At 35.4% G+C, this 17,370-nt stretch overlaps 1 protein-coding gene across 2 annotated transcripts; it reads left to right on the plus strand.

Annotated features, from left to right (window-relative positions):
* Positions 1-1,105: 1,105 nt before the first annotated feature.
* On the plus strand, positions 1,106-16,547 carry gpr107 (G protein-coupled receptor 107; the record flags this gene model as incomplete). Of its 2 annotated transcripts, XM_084415107.1 has the most annotated exons (18): positions 1,106-1,258; positions 1,487-1,609; positions 1,820-1,870; positions 2,155-2,243; positions 2,356-2,498; positions 4,342-4,370; positions 4,474-4,530; positions 4,664-4,786; positions 4,875-5,008; positions 5,178-5,253; positions 5,508-5,581; positions 6,675-6,792; positions 7,060-7,190; positions 7,375-7,418; positions 10,145-10,194; positions 10,770-10,853; positions 11,771-11,892; positions 15,499-16,547. In XM_084415107.1, exons 1-18 carry the CDS (start codon positions 1,160-1,162, stop codon positions 15,587-15,589), a joined length of 1,638 nt encoding a protein of 545 aa, XP_084271233.1. In that variant the 5' UTR covers positions 1,106-1,159. The 2 variants fall into 2 exon arrangements, with proteins under 2 accessions (XP_084271233.1, XP_084271234.1); XM_084415108.1 differs by lacking the exon at positions 15,499-16,547 and having other exon boundaries at positions 11,771-11,896.
* Positions 16,548-17,370: the final 823 nt, after the last annotated feature.

The raw sequence follows: 17,370 nt of genomic DNA on the forward strand, positions 1-17,370 counted from the left end.
ACATTTCCGTCACCAGTTCTTCCTCAGTTCCTCTCCTTAAGAACCAAATATCTTAAATTCCCCATCTCTCCAAAATCTAAAGAAATGCATTTTAAAATTCTAAATGGTATATATCCTTCAAATGAATTTCTACATCTGAGATTTGGCTTTGACACAAATAGTTGTGTTTTTTGTAAAGATATAGAAACCACAGAACACTTATTCTTCCAATGCCCTTTCATAGGTGCTTTGTGGACTGACATTCATGACTGGCTCCATTCTAATATCCCCCTAGATCCCTTTACTCAGAATGATATTATTTATGGTATTATCTTACAAAACAATGATTTAGATTTTTTGATTAACAATGTCCTGATTCTTAGTAAATTTTACATACATAAATGTAAATACAGGTCGATTAATCCTAAGTTTTCTGTTTTTCACAATGAGTTTATTTCTTTTACTAAAGCTTTAAAGAGAATGAAATGCAAATATGCAATCAAACTTCATAATTTAATTGATAAATATGATTTGCTGAACAAGCCCTAGCCCCTAAAATGTTTCCTTAGAATGTTTTCTTACAATGTTCCTTATGATTGTTAAAAGATGCACTATTTTTGTATTGTCTTTTATTTGTTGCACCGTTCTGTTTCAAGGACTAGGCTACTACTGAAACTTCATGCCACTTTGTTTTGTAAATGGAACTTTGTCAATAAAGTTTGATTAAAAAAAAAAAAAAAAAAAAAGAAGTTCTTCCTCAGTTCCAAAAAAAAAAAAAGGATGTGATAATGACAAGATTACGTATTGGGCATACAACACTAAATCAAAGTTTATATAAAATAGGTAAACATGAAACTGGTAATTGCGATAAATATCCAGAAACAGTAAATCATATATTACTAGAATGTACAGCATACAATAGAGAAATAGGATACACTAAAGGATAGGGGTGTAAGCAATTATTCACTTCAGGAAATATTAGGAGAAGGAACAAATTATATAATACATGAGGTATTATTATTATTATTATTATTATTATTATTTCCTCTACCAAGTGTTTTCAACCAAGTAGTGCTCCATACTCCAATCCAGTAGGTGGCGTACAATGCGCCTTTTAGTTGGTTTGCCAACCGCCATTTAAACAACAGAAGAAGAAGAAGAAGAAAAAGCTGTTTTAAAAATGGCGTCTAGGAAGAGATGTATGTTTACAGTTATTAATACGATTATTACAGCTCTTATCATAGAAAGTCAGTGTCGACTCCATCATCTCATACTTAAGGTATGTGAGTGATGTGCTTCCAATGTTTTTATAAGATATTCGTACAGTCACTGTATTGTCATCACTGTTGTTTAATTCCAACAGATGCTGTCTTAAGTGTGAATCATATTAAGATTTATCAATCATAATCGTTTTGTTGTGACAATGCAAAAACCATTAACAAATAATTCAAAAGGATCTCAGCAGCTAAATGCCCGTGCGCCACTAAACACTCTTGTTCTGTTTTAGGACGACATCCGTCAGCGGGTTCATCTGAACACATTCGGCTTATATAAAGATGGTTACATGAGTATAAGCATGAACAGCCTCAGCTTCACTGATGGAAATATGGACAACATTGACAGCTCCACGGTCAGACTCGCTCTGCTGTCTGACAAATGACCGGCTTTCAGATTCATACAGTGCACTTTAATAATATGATAAAATAACACAGTATGAAAATGTCTCGCACATTATTAATGGAACTTTTTAATCTCACCTTATGCAAGGCATCATTTCAGAAAATAGAAATCATCTGTCACATAGAGAAATAAAATATCTTTGTCATATATTATTTTGCAGATTGGTTTTAGCCTAGATCGTGCAAACAATAATGGCTTCTCCACATATCTGGTCAGTATCTGTCTTTGAATGTCTGTATTTCTGTGCTGCTGCTGTATAGTTGTTATCAGAGTTGTATGATGACTGTCTGTAGATTTGTTATTGTTTGTAAATATGCATAAATTGCTGTAACTTGACAGTCTTGTCAGTTAAGGATTTTATATAGAAGTACATTATGATTCATATAGGGCTAATATAATATTAGATTATAGTTAATATTACATTCAGGCATTCTTTTTATGATCTTTCGGTCAAACTGATTCAGATAGTTGATATTCTCTCTTATGAACACGCAGGATGAGGGTCTGGATTATTGTCCTCTGAAAAAGGATCCAAGTAGTAATTTTGCTGGGGTACTTCTATTGCTGGACTTCAAAAATAACCTGTGAGTTTTATTTTTGTACTTTGTAACTTTTTTTTATTCATTACAATTAGAATGAATTTGGAAGTATTATCTAGTTTTTTGAATGTTCTGCCATGACTTGCGATATCCTCAGAGTGAGGAAGAAGACTTCAGCGGAGGCTGGTGTTTTTCCCAACATCATACCTGTGTTGCCCAAAAGCATTGCAGAGGACCTGCAAGCTGAAAAGGAGAAAGGTCTCCACGACAATGGGCCAGATGATGGATCTCAGTCTAAGAGTAAGTCTTTTCTTTTTATCTTGGACTATAAATCATAACACGTGGTACACTACTGTTCGAAAGTTTGGAGTCAGGTTTAAAACCTTTTTTTTTTTTCTTTTTTTTTTTTTTTTTTTGATCAAAAGCCACAGTAAAAACATTTTTAATAATACAAATGATTTCTATTTCAAATAAATTATGTTCTTTTGAACTTTGTTTATTAAAGAATTCTTCAGTTTACAGAAAACAAGCGGAGCAACTACTTTAAACGTTCATAATAATAATGAGTAAAATATTTGAGCACCAAATCATCACATTAGAATGATTTCTGAAGGATCATGGGACACTGAAGACTGGAGGAATGAATGCTAAAATTCCTGTGATGCTAAAATTCCATCACAGTAATAAATTACATTAGATTACAATGTATTCAAATAGAAATTTGTTATTTTAAATTGAAATAATATTTCTAAATATTACTGTATTTTTGATCAACAAAAGCAGTCTTGGTGAGGATACAATAAGAGACTTCCTAGCCCAGCCTCTCCGGTCACTGTGCCCCCTCACCCGCGCCCTGATTTTAGTATGTGAGGCAGTACTGCCCTGAGATGGGGAGTGGATGGGTGTAGGCTGTCAAATACATTGATTAAAAATTATTTGTTTTCATTTCGGTTCGTTCTTGGCAAATGTGTGTATATATATATATATATATATATATATATGAAGAGTTCAGATGCAAAAGCCTCTAAGTGCCATCTGAAATTTTCTTCTAGAATGATCATTTTTATCCTGCTCGTATATTTAAGTTCAATAATTTCACTTAAATGGCATTGCAAATGACCTATTAATTGTCATTTAAGTGAAATTACTTAACTGAAATATACAAGCTTTATAAAAATTATCATTCTAGAAGAAAATTTCATATGGCACTTAGAGGCTTTTGCATCTGAACTCTTCATATATATATACATACACATATATTTAAATAAGAGCGCAATAGCATTCGCTTTATAATGAGAGAATTTAGCTAATAATCTTTGAAAATAACAACAACAAAAAAATCAAATCACTGCTGATTTTTGTTCAGAGACAGATGCAGTTGGAATCTAAACATATTATTTGTGTAGCTATTTAACATCTTTAAATGGTCTACTCTACAGCAACAGAGCCATCAACAGATGAGATTTTAGAGCATCCTTATTTTATTTCAACTCGCTTTATTTTCCTCATTCGTTTAAAATAAAATTACATTATAAATAATAAACTGTAGGCTATATACAATTATTTTATTATTGAATTGTTTATTAATTAAATTATAAATTATTAGGTAAGCTAAGCATCATGTTTGTGATTTAAAAAAACAACAACATCTATGATAGATTCTGAGAATTAAAACAAAAATCAGGCTTGTGAATTTATGACATCAATTGCTTTATTTGTTTATAATGTACTATTTGTGTGTTGTATTTTTCATATTTTTTGTATAGTACAGCAAAACTCCAGTGCTTCCAGTAGGCTATTTTATGGAGCTGTCAACACTGGAAACTCCAGCATGCCTTCAGTTGACGAACACCCCATGCATATATAAAACTATATGTTATTAAATTGTATATATGAAATTATTTTATTTACAAGTTTTATACCACAGTGCATTGTTGCCTGTTGTGATCGCAGATGGCTGGCAGCTTGTAAAAATATGCAAACTTTTGAACAATAGTGTTTGTCTGTTCTCATCTTCTTTGTATTGTAAATGAAAGCCTTTTAATTAAGGAAATTTTAATGTTTGGTACGCATTCCTATATTTTTGTATCAGTCTACCTTTCAATTATTGTTTTGTGTTTATATCTCTCCTATTTATTTGCAGTGGGTTCTAAATCCAGGCGAGATGTTGAGGTGAGATCTGCCTAAACATTTGTATAAATGTTTTAGGACTGCGTATTGTCTTAAAAATATGTTAATTCTGCATTAAATGATTTTGATTGTATTACTCACACAGAGCAAGGCAGAAGATACATATCCTCTTCAGAGCAAAGATAAAATCTACTCCTTTGAGGTAGGATATACATGAAAGGGTATTGCTGAGAGCTCTTGAGATTAGTTCTGAGCTGAAGTAATATCTGTCCATTTTTAGGTTTACTTTTTAAAATATTTTGTGCATCCCACTGACTCTCCTGCTCTTGTTTTAGTTTTACTTCAACATCACAACGGATGAGCAGCAAGGCCTTTATAACTTTTATTTCTACAACTGCTACTCCATGCCAAAAAACCAGGACAGCTCTGCGTCAGACATGCTGCCTTTCAACATTGATGTGAGTGTTTGTGAGTTCTAAAATACAGTGTCTATAAATATTATGAAGTCATGCAGTTCATATACTCAGGCAATAAATATAATTTCAGATCAACATCAAAGAGAAGAATCCAGAAAGCTTCCTCTCAGCAGGAGAGATTCCTTTACCTAAGCTTTACATCTGTATGTCCATGTTCTTCTTCCTCATCGGCACACTGTGGGTTCATGTTTTGCGTACTCATAGGTAAGTGCTACAATAACAGACCTTATGTAAATTTTCTATTCAACAGTTTCATACATTTTACAAGAAATGACCAGTAGAGAGCAGCAAATCATATTTCAGATTGTCTTCTGTAAAAAATAGTAGAGCATATTAAGGGATCACTGTGTAATTCTCTTTTTTTTTTTATTAGTGCTGATGTTTACAAGATTCATTGGCTGATGGCTGCTCTTCCATTTACAAAGTCACTTTCCCTTATTTTCCATGCAGTGAGTTTTTTTTCCTCTTTGTTTATATGGGAACCTTTGAAGGAAATGCTTATATTTGATGTAAATATCATAAAATGTCAAAAACATTATCTAAATCATACGCAATAAATGATCAAACCATGATAGTTCCACCACAACCTTGCAATTTAGGGAAAGTGCATTTGAAATGCAATTCCATTTTACGCTAGATACCCAAGACAAAACAGCAGCATTACATTGCCTTTGTTTTAACATTTATATTCCTTTTTTTACAGATTGACTACTACTACATTTCCAATCAGGGCTTTCCTATTGAAGGCTGGGCTGTGGTCTATTACATAACTCACCTGTAAGTTCACCAACATAAACTGGATAATACAGGAATAGGGTGAATAGGGTCATATAAGAAAGAAAAAAAGATAGATATTTATGTAATGTTTTTGCTCTTAAAGGTATAGCGGAGGATTTTCCCGAATTTTAGAAAAGAACCGCCCTCTCCACTTTTTGAAAAAATGCACATGCGCAACACTCTACCTGCTCCCGAGAGGGAACGCCTATTAAACGTGTGCACGAGAGAGCAAATTGAGATGTTTACCGTGTCTGCACGGTTCGTGACTTGTGCCAGGGCTAGCATCGCTAATCATAGCTTACATTAACTTTTATTAGCAGTGATTTTAAATGGATTTCCCCAAATAGCATGCCAAACTTTACCTGTCGAGTAGAAACTTCGTGACTGAGGCATCAGTGGGAAGCCCAACCTGTGTTTTGAGCGCACGCCATCGTGTGAATGAATCTCCCAAAAACACTCTGGTCTTGTTTCTATCTTCTGCGGCCTTTCTCTTCTTCTCATACACCTCGTAGACTTTTTTTCTCTTACGACCCTCAGCCATTTTCAAAGGAATGGCTGAAACCGTAGCTCACCACACATATACACCTGAAAGTGCACATGCGCAGAAAGCGAAAACTACCTAGGGAGGAGCACATACGACGGCCTTACGTAAACATATCACCAGAATGATTGACACTTAGGAGGACCAATAGTCTTGATGATCCACCCGGAAAAAGAAAATCCTCCGCTATACCTTTAAGCCTGTAACACACTACACAGCCATTTAAATCATACACTTGCTGACTTTGAAAATGGTTACAGGGGAAAACTGGGCATCGTACATCATAAACGACTGAAGATCACACACTACCAGACTTTCAAGTCATTCTGAACACAAAATCTGCAGACTAGCTCTGACTTTCAGCAAACTGGGAATCGGAGAATACAATAGTTGTTTAGTGTATTCCAGCCTTTTAAAAAGTTCCTTAGGTTGTTTTAGGTGGGTAGTGAACTTGTATTTTGAATGAAAACCACTGTGCTGTTGTCTTGATAACTGTAAAGAGTGTCTAAGAGTCTAAATGTTTGACTTCTCTGAATGTTTTACTTTGTGCAGGCTGAAGGGGGCGCTATTGTTCATCACAATAGCATTAATAGGAACTGGCTGGGCCTTTGTCAAGCATATCCTCTCAGATAAAGACAAAAAGATTTTCATGATCGTCATTCCCCTGCAGGTATTGGTTCCCCCCACTTGAAAATAGCGTCCGTCCTCATAGTAGTTTCTACTAGTGTTGTGTATGAATATGCATGTAAAATCCCCAGTTTTTTAAACAATTTAGAGGTCACGAAACACTAAAACATATTTTCCAAGACGTTAATAGTACACTGTTGCACAACATTGAAGATGTCAGCACATTATTTTTTTAAATACAAGGTTGTTAATGGGATTTTAAGCTAAACTACTGCTGTCCTATGATACTTAGTTATAATTGTGATTTCAGGTTCTGGCCAATGTGGCATACATCATTATTGAGTCCACAGAGGAGGGCTCCAGCGAATATGGCCTGTGGATGGAGATCCTGTTTCTAGTAGATCTCCTGTGCTGCGGGGCTATTCTCTTCCCAGTCGTCTGGTAAGTGCTCTTCCGGTTTGTCCTTTTGATGTGGCCCAGATTTAATTTTCTGTACCATAAATGATATCATTTGTAGACTAATAGACCAAAGTCTGATGTCTGTCTTATATAAGTAAATGGCAGGCTGTTTTGGCTTTTTATCTTTAGTCTAGTTAGTCTGAAAGCAATTGTTTTTGTTTGGTAGGTCCATAAGACATTTACAAGAGGCATCAGCAACAGATGGCAAAGGTATGTCGAAGTAACATTGTCAGAGCACTTTGTGGTCAACAGTTCAGTGAAGTATGATGATCATCACATCTACTATTTGGAGTGTAATTTTTTTATGACCACTTGTAAAAGACGTCAGCCCTGTCACAATGTTGAAGCCATTTTAAAAGAAATATTGTGGAAAGTGGGTATTTTTAATCTTTCCAAATGCTTTGCTTGGTTGATTGAGCTGTACTCCTTCACATTTGGCTGTTCTCTACATGCTATTTAAAAGACTTGGTCTTTACTGCATGAAACTGAATAGTGCTGTCTTCCAGAGTGCTGCAGTTCTAGGCATGCTGCTCTAGACATATGTTAACCAAAATAGTATAAATGCTCTTACTAACAGTGGTAGTCTATGGATTATTAAGAGTTGTTTTAAGACATTAATACTTTCAGCAATATTATTTGTTTTTACTGTATTTTTGATCAAATAAATGCATATTTGGTGAGCACAAGAGATTTCTTTCAAAAACATAAAAAAAATCTTACCAACCTCAAACTTTTGAACGGTAGTGTATCTCGTGAATTTTTTTGTTAAAAATCCATTCCAATGATTTGCTTATTATGAGCAATTATTATTGGTGGTGTTGGTTTTGTGGTGGTATGATAAATCAGATGAATTGACCCTAAGCTGAAAACTCTAATGGATTCAATCATCATTATAAACACTGACCACAATGGTCATCAATGTTTGGTCAGTTGTTAGTTTCCCATTCCCTTGAACAAACAGTACATGCGTCATCCCTGATTCATCTCTTCTGCAAGCTGTGTTACTAACATCAAACAACACACATAGTAGGCTATGTCTCCATTGTGGCTTGATAGTTTTAGGGTGGAAAAACGGATCCTGGTAGAGATGCTCTCTCTGGCATGTGCTCTGTCACTGTGCATTGTTGCCTGTTGTGACAGCAGATGCTAGGCAGCTTGTAAATGTCATAGCTCAGAGAAACCAGACTGTGCTATGACTTTATCTAACCCACAAATCCAGGGAATGGATAGAGATTTATGGTTTTATTGATTTATTATCCTATGATAGAGATAGGATCAATGTAAATTCCATAACCTCATTACTGTTTGTTTTTTATTTCATTGAGCTTTATTGTAAAATACAATTAATAATTGTTTATTAATATTATTCAGTATCCTCCTGTATTTCATATATGTTGAAGAAAATCATTTTTTCTGTTACACTGTTCAGAAATCAGGGTTAGTAAGGTTTTTTTTTGTTGACAGAAATATCCAGCAACTCGACTGATTTCAACATTGATAATAATAATAATTTGTTTCTTGAGCACCGTTACATCCAGTGCAATATATGTAAAATATATATTTTTTAAAAATTTAAACTGAAATATTTCACACTATTACTGTTTTTACTGTATTTGATTAAATACGTCCTTGTTGAGCATTAGAGACTTCTTTCAAAAACATTACAAATCTTACAGACCCCAACATTTTTTATAGTAATGCATCTAGACCTTATTAAACTTAATACTTTAAATGTTTCACCAAAATGTAATTTTAGTCACATCCACACACATATAGCATAACATACCGTTAGCCTCATAGCATAATTGCCTATGTAATATATAAAAAAAAACGACTTAGGCAATTATGCTATGAGGCTAACACTTTATAGGTTTATATATCTGTGGTTATGCATATCTACAGAAATTCGTCATAGCTTTCAGCCTGTCCTTTCCGATTGACTGACTTTTTTTTTCTTCTTCTCCAAGTTGTATTTGTAAAGCTTATACACACCATGCATTTAGTCAGATCTACAATAATCTAATTGTATGTGTTTTAACTAGTAGGCTAACGTACATGGAAAAATGCATGCTTTTTACTAGCAAAGCTTTGGCACTATCACAAGTCCTTGTATCTATTAACTGTTTTTTTTTTTTTTGTGTGTGTGTGTGTGTGTGTATGTTTTGCTTAAAGGTCTTTAAGGGTTCTTATTTATTAAAATATGCACAAATAATCAGTTAATTTCTTTAAATCTTACATATAAAACTCTTAACCTACTGCTAAAAAAAAGTGCTTAATGAAGAGAGGTGTGTGGGTCTCGATGACAACGTCCTGCTGTGCCTTTAGCTTCTGCGATAGAGATGTTTGCTGAATTATGCTATTTCGGTTATCCCTGAGGATGCCTGTTTCCAACAATCTAACATGCTTACAGTTACTTTTTTTCCACCAATATTTAAGGCTGAATGAACAAGAGCAGGTGTGTGTGTGAGGGAGATCAGCACAAAATGAAGCAGGTTATTCCCTTAGCCCCAATGTCTGTGTCCCAATTTTTGCCACTGCAGAAATATGACTCCTCTCATAAGTGGCAATATTTAAGTACAATGTGAGATACATATACTGTAGCACAACTGTAGTTTGCTTGGTGGATTATAACTTCGTATAATCCTATATTGAAAAAAAAAAAATCTCTTCACACAATCAATACTCTTTTTTTTCTTTTTTTTCCCTCTCAAATAATCATTGTTTCATTGCTGCCTATCATATTTTTTCCTGCTTTCATCTTCTGCCTTTCCCTCACAGGGCACAAAGATGTAAACTTAAATTGCCTTCTGATTTTGACAATTTTCACAGTAGGAGTGAGAACCACAGTAATTGAAGCATGCAAGTTAAAAGGAAAGCTCATCCCCTCTCTCACTCTGTTTTAATCGTAATGTTTGGCTTTCTCGTTCCCTTTGTAGCTGCCATCAATCTGGCTCAACTGAAACTTTTTAGGCACTACTATGTGATGGTATGTATTCACCTCACAGTCATTCTCACTTGCATTCAGACACAGTGCTTTTAAAAGGACATGTACCTGGTGCTCAGTTCGGTGCGGGACTGACTGTCTGTTATGGCACGAGACTTGTTAGACTTATTAGTTTTGCTTTATTTTAACAGTCTTTGTCTCTATAATTGCATTTATTTATGAAGGTCTGTGTATGAATACATTGCATTCACTATTTTTATACATAGATTTTTCACCTTTTTATTTTTGTCTGGATTTGTCTCCAGCCAGTCTGAGCCAAAAGTATTCTATTTGGCATTTTTTACATTTAATTCATTAATTTGTAAGGACAGAAAAGACGCTTATATTGTTCAGTGCTTCAATGGAAACAAGAACATCTGACCGTGAGGAGTTCACATGATCAATGGCACATTTTCTCATTCGATTAGTGACCTAATTAGTCCAAAACCTTAAATAAGTGTCTTTATTTTGGCATTCTTTTTTTATCTCATCAAAATCAGACTAGAAATCTTTTAGATAAGTGTATCTCTGTCCTCTCTCTCTTTATTCTCTTCTCACTCTCTCTTTCTCTGTCACAGATTGTATGCTATATTTATTTCACCCGCATCATTGCCAGTCTCATCAAGGTCATTGTCCCTTACCAATGGAAGTGGCTCTACCAGGTGAGTGACGGCAGCTTCCTCAAACATCAGTATAGTAAAAGTGCACTAAAGACTTGTTCACATTAAACATAAACTTCCCTATTGATCCCTTCACACAGAATTTGATATTATTATTATTATTATTATAACTGAATAACAGGCTAGCCTAGTAGTAGTTCGAAAAACTCACATTATATAAAATAAATTTCCTTAAGTAGTGGCAAACGTATTTTCCTTTATTAGACTGTGCAAAGAATAAATGCATTTTACTGGATTTAGTGCATCTTGAACTTGTGTCTTTTGTTGGATCTGGCATGTTTAATCAGGATGTTGTCCAGTACTTGTCTAGAATAAGTCCTGTATGAGGTCCACATTAGTTCCTTTGCTCCGTCCACACAGTCGTCATCAGCAGAGAAAAACCCTCTCTATGAATACGTTGGTTGGTTATTTTCCCGCTCTACCTAGAACATGAGGGCTGCGCAAATGGATTTTAAAACGGCAATTGCTTTTTTTGGTATTATATTTCTTATTGTGGTTTTGTAATTTTAGGGAAGAAAAAAAATAGAATATACAGATACAGATACAGATATAATTGAAACATGGGACAGTGCTTACGTCTTGCAGGACGCAGGACAAAGCTCCCAATTTTGAGTGGTCACCCTACATATACAAGGTCACTATCTCAGATAATGTTTTGAGCTGACTTCAGTGACTTTAAGTTTTATGTCTGTTGCTTAGATTCTATAAGATAACACTGTTGGGTTACAAATACTTATTTAGAACCATTTGAATCTCAGATTTGATCAAATGCATGAAAAAAAGGTATAATATTGGGTTAACAGTTGAAAAAAAAAAAATCCACAAATACATACATGCAACCATTCAAAGTTTTATTGCTTTTTCAAGTTTTATAAGTGTATTTTATTCCTAATTCATAGTTGCTGGATGAGCTGGCCACTTTGACCTTCTTCTTTTTAACCGGACACAAGTTCCGACCGGCCTCCTACAACCCCTACCTACTGCTGTCTGTGGAGGAAGAAGACATGGAGATGGATGATGTGTAAGAAATCATACTTAAATACATAGCTACTGGTGAATATCCACTTTATTTTTAATGTAAGAGCAGGCATTGCCAATGTTCTTCTTGGCAATATTCTTCTATTCATTTACATATAGAGACTAATGAATCAGAAGTCTTGCACAGAAAATAGCTTATTTCCGCTTTGAAAAATAAGGTGGATGTCAAGTTACAGACACAATGAACGCTAAACATTCACTGTCTTTCATGATATATTTTCATAGTGCGTCATTCTTTTATTTCAAAAGATCAAGGGCAATTTGATTCCTCAAGATGGTATGACTCACTCACAGCAGAGAGAAAGTGGTGTCGGAGGACCATAACCACACACAAGAGATGATATAAGACAAAAAAAAAACACAAAAGAAGATCTTTTGAAGAATATGGGTAACCAAACAGTTGATGGGCCCCATTTACTTTTTTCCCCCATATTATAGAAGTCAATGGGGCCCATCAACTATTTGGTTACCCAAATTCTTCAAAATATCTTCTTTTGTTTTCAGCAGAAGAAAGAAATTCATACAGGTTTGGAACAACTTGACAATGTGTAAATGATGACAATTAAAATTTTCAGGTGAACTATCCCTAAAAGCTCATTACTCTCATTTTTGTTTTTTACAATTACAAGAACATGTGTATGCGCAGCTCTTCTACATACCATGACCCTGTTGCGCTCCATTACCAGCTGCGACCTGGTCACACGGACAGACTTACAATGATCCAGCCACCTGTCATGGCTCTAGATAGAAGAAGCCCAGAGGGGTTCCTTCTGATTGGAGGACCTGGTAGCCATCCTCATTACATGCCCTAGCTGAATGCACCTGTCATACCCTGTTTATTTACATACGCACTCCCAAACTTTCATGCTGGTCATTTCCTGCTAATTTTAAAGCCATGCCATGTACTTACTCCAGTCGGCCTCATCAGGTCAGACGATTCTTTGTTTTCATTTCTTTCTCTTGCTTCATTTCTACTGGCTTTGCCGGGGGTTTTTTTTTCTCCATCCTCGTGATTTTCTCGCTAAGGTCTCTGTGGATTGCGTTTCTCTCCACTACCTGATGTCCAAGTCTTGTTCTGTTCCATGACAACCCCCATCCTCCCCTCCTTTCCCCAAGTTCCCATCTCCCATCTCCCATTCACCCCGCATTGAGCATCCCCTCAGGCGGCGTGTGCTCTATCCCCCCCCCCACCCCGGCACTTCCCAAAATAGCCCTGTGACTCCGTATGTCCTTGTTCCTTGCTTGCACTTTCCCCCTCTTCTTCTTCTTCTCCTTCTCCCCCCGACAGCCTGCCATACACAGGACATTTTGCTTTACTCTGTGTTATTTCTTCTTTTTTTTTGTGGCCTATTTTCCCAAAACTTTTTTTGGGTGACTTGGGGTGCGGCCTGATTCAGCTGTCCTCATTGAGTCTTGCAAAGAACACAGAAAAGATGGATGACGGTAACCACAAAAATAGAGGGCATTGCTCTCATGAGCATTCAGAGTTTAGGTCCACACTGCCCTTTCTGCTTTTATTATTATTATTTAATTGAAAAAAAAAAGTATCTCCATTTTTATCTTTTTTAATAGAGTGCAACAGTTTAACAATTTTCCATTTATTTTCTCCATTGAAAAATAATTTTCGTTTAGGGACAATAATTTGTCATGGTTATTTCAACTTCCTTTTAAAACATTTTTATAATAGCCAAATTCCAGGTGAAGAGCTATAGTACCCATGAATCCTGAAGGGATCGCCCACCTACTTAATATATTTGTGGAAACTGTGATACATTTATTTTTTCAGGATTCTTTAAATAGAAATATCAACAGAGCAGCAATTATTTGAAATAGAAATCTTTTGTAGCATTATAAATGTCTTTACTGTCACTTTTGATCAATTTAATACATCCTTGCTGAATAAAAGACAAAAAAAACTTTAAATCTATCGCAAAATATTCAAATTCACTACTGTAAAGTATATTTTTAAATGTGAAAAATCAGTGACAGTAAATAAATCTCTCTTTTTTTTTATCAACTATCCTTAATGGGATTGTATTTCACTTTAATGGCACTGAAAAAGTGGATGGTCACAGACAGTTGCCCTCTTTTGTAAAGTATTACATCAAATCAGCTTTAACTATTAATGTGCTATAAATTGGGCCTTCTCTTCTAGAATCAAAGGTACATTGTTAAACACAAAGTGCCATAAAATGAAACTGATCTCATAGCATTCTAGCTGTTTAGGGCACCTGTTCATTTTTAGTTAATTAGTTTTTATTTTAGGATTTGTGTCTCAGTAGTCTGAGGTTGCTGCTGAGGAGAGACAATGACTGGTGCTGTGGTCTCTAGCTGTGTGGTGAAAGTTGATCCGTGCTGGGATCCTGTTTTGAGCGGTAGTTATGTATTGCATTTAAATTGCTGAAAAAGTTATCTCAACATTCAGTGCCATGTTGGCACTCAATTTGAAATAGTATATTGCACTCATTAATTCTTCTCCATTAATATAATAAAATATAATAAAAATGGACCTCAAATGGGTAAATCTGGTTGCTTCAACAACAGTAGATGTGTGGTGCGTCTGAGCCGTGCACAGTATGCTGATACTAGTGTGGCCATATGCAGTCCAATCTGTGCTCAGAGAATGAAAGCAAGAGAGTTTATGCGTGTGTTGCTCTCACTTGGTCTCAGTTTTTGCTCTGAACATTCTGTCCACATTCGAATCTAATACAGAATGCTTGCCCAGTCATGCTTGGTCACATTTTATTGGAAATGCTTGTATATAAATAAGATTAATTGGTTTAGGTGATTCAAACATTTGTGGCTCAGTGGGAGAAGATTCAGAAAGAACAATAGACACTAAACTTCATGCCAAATGTAAATGCTCATTTTAGTTGCACATTTGTTGCAATCTTCTTAGAAAACTACGGTGAACAGAAGGGGACATGTTCGGTTGATTTAGTTTTATCGTGGCCACGACATATTAACTCTTGGGAATGTGATATGTTGTGGCCTCAAGATCGTATGTTGAGTGAACGATATATTTTTCTAGTGGCCACAACTTCTACCTGTTGAGTGAAGGACATCTATTTCTCTTGGCCACAAGTTAAATGCATAAACAACCTGCAATTTTCAGAAATGGATAATATTTTATTTTTATTAAGAAAAAGTGCGGAATCAAGAAATTATTATATTAATGTATTACATAATGTAAGTTTATATGTCCTGGCCACGACAAAACTAAGTGAACCAAACAAGTCCCCTCGTGGTCACCGTAGAAAACAAAGATTAAGAGAAGGATTGTTTTGTTTTATGAATTAAACATCAGTTGTATGCATGCGAGATCGCTGAAGGGCTTTCCTCAGAAAATTGGGACAGTCTGAAATTATTTAAGGACCTGTTTTTATTTAGCTATTACTGATCCAGATTCTGTCCACACACTGATATTCACAAGAAGTGCGAAACCAAATCTAATGTAGAAACATGAATGTATTTAAGCGTGTTTGGCTTCAAATGACAAATCATCCCTGTTGTTGTGTTTCAGAGTGCATAATGCTACACAATAGAGCTTGTTTTTGTTGTTAATGATGCTCTTTTTCTTTCATTTCAGGGTAACTACCTCAACAGCCATGGGAGAGGGCGTTAAGAAGGTGAAGAAACTGTCAAACGGACCATCAGAGGAGAGGGAGAGCATGGCATGATGGGAGATACAACTCTCTGTCGGTTCTGTGTGCCTCTGGACTTTGTGGCCAGCTACTGACATGTGAGACATTCTTAAAAAGCTTAACAGCTTTATGTCCAGAATTCCCAGTGGACCATCTCCCATGATCACATGTGAAGACATCACATTCCATATCCACATATATGTCTATCTCTGTAAATGTTGCACAGACAGTATGCACAGAATTCACAGTACGCAGCCCGTGATTCCCTCAGCCACTGTACGTTTTAATTGAAATGCTAGGTGCTGTGCATTATTTTCATTTTACCTTGATGATATTGTGTTTTTTTTTAGTTTATTTATTAATGACCTTCCTACGCATTGCTTGATCTCAGACACGCTGTGGCACTTTAACAGGTACACTCCAGTCGAGTGAACGCGTATGTGAGGTCACTGGAAATCTGTAGAAAACTGCAGTGCCTGTGACGTCTCTTTCAACGATTATTTAAATGATTATTTCCTGCTCTGAGTTCTCAGAATGAATCATTTTTATGTAAATATCCAGGCCCTTAAAACATACGTAACCCAGATTAATGTTGCAAAGAATTAACTGTACAGTTCTCAAGCTTAGTCAGGATTTGATGACAGCTGCTTAGTATTTTCTCAGTATTTGTGGGTTATTGTATGGATGATGATGGACTTTCATGAAATAGATCCAGGGTGTCCAGAAACGTGTTTCAAATGTATCAAACGTGGATTAAAATGATTTCAGGGATCTTGTAATTTGCGTTTATTAGTAATGCAATGGAGGATTTTATTTTGATGTTTAATACTTTGCTTATTTTTGGATATCTTTGAGCAAGCTTTATGAAATTGTGTTTCAGTATTAAATTGTGCAATGGTTTCATTTGCATTTGTCTTTTATATTTGGTTAAAAGTGTTTCTATAAATCATGTGAAGTTGCATGTCGATCTATATGATAAAGAACCCATCAGAAATCAACCCTCAAATTCTTATCAGCGTTTTTAATGATTTTGGTTTTGTTTTTAAACATACAGAAGGACAACATTTTCCACACCTTTTCATGTTTACCAGAAACGATCATAGCAAATAAGACCAATGCTAAAGCAGTGTCTTATCATGCTGGGACACAGTAAACATTCGACAGCACTGATGCAAACGGCTCACTTATAATTAATTCACAAGTCTCGAGTCCTGTACTCACTTCTGCTCAAGTGCCATTAAGAGCATCTGATATTGACAAAATGTCAGAAAAAAAATACAAAAATCTTTGGCTGCTAAGGATGGGAGAATTGCAAAGGCTAATTCTATTTCCCTTCTGCCTGATTAGAAAATAAAGCATGAGAAATGTTTTAAATTAATTTCCTATCCATTATCCCTTAATAATAATAATAATGAGGACAGATGCAAGCTTCAGTAATGCAGTTGGGAAGAGATGTAGTGAGACGCTGACATGCATTGGATGAATTTATTCTTGCAAATTTCATTCCTTATTTGGAATCCGTAATAATCAGTTACCAGAAGAACTGCGATTCTGTGCTACTTGATTACTTCGTTCATCAGTTTTTTGTGTCAGTCTTGATTAGAGAATTTTATGTCACTTGGATGGGCTATTTATAACCAGACTGCATGGTTAAAAGGAAGTTTTAGTAAGTATTTGCTTAAGCTAGCTAATAGATGTTCATTATGTCGCACTTGGTGTAAAAGAGAGTGAACAGAAGCTGGATTAGATGGCAGTTGACAATATTAGTATGTGCCCAGGGTGTTAAAGATTAGCTGTTTGGCTAAAGCTGTATGTGC

This window comes from Rutilus rutilus, assembly GCF_951802725.1.
Source record: "Rutilus rutilus genome assembly, chromosome: 7".
Lineage (NCBI taxonomy): Eukaryota > Metazoa > Chordata > Actinopteri > Cypriniformes > Leuciscidae > Rutilus > Rutilus rutilus.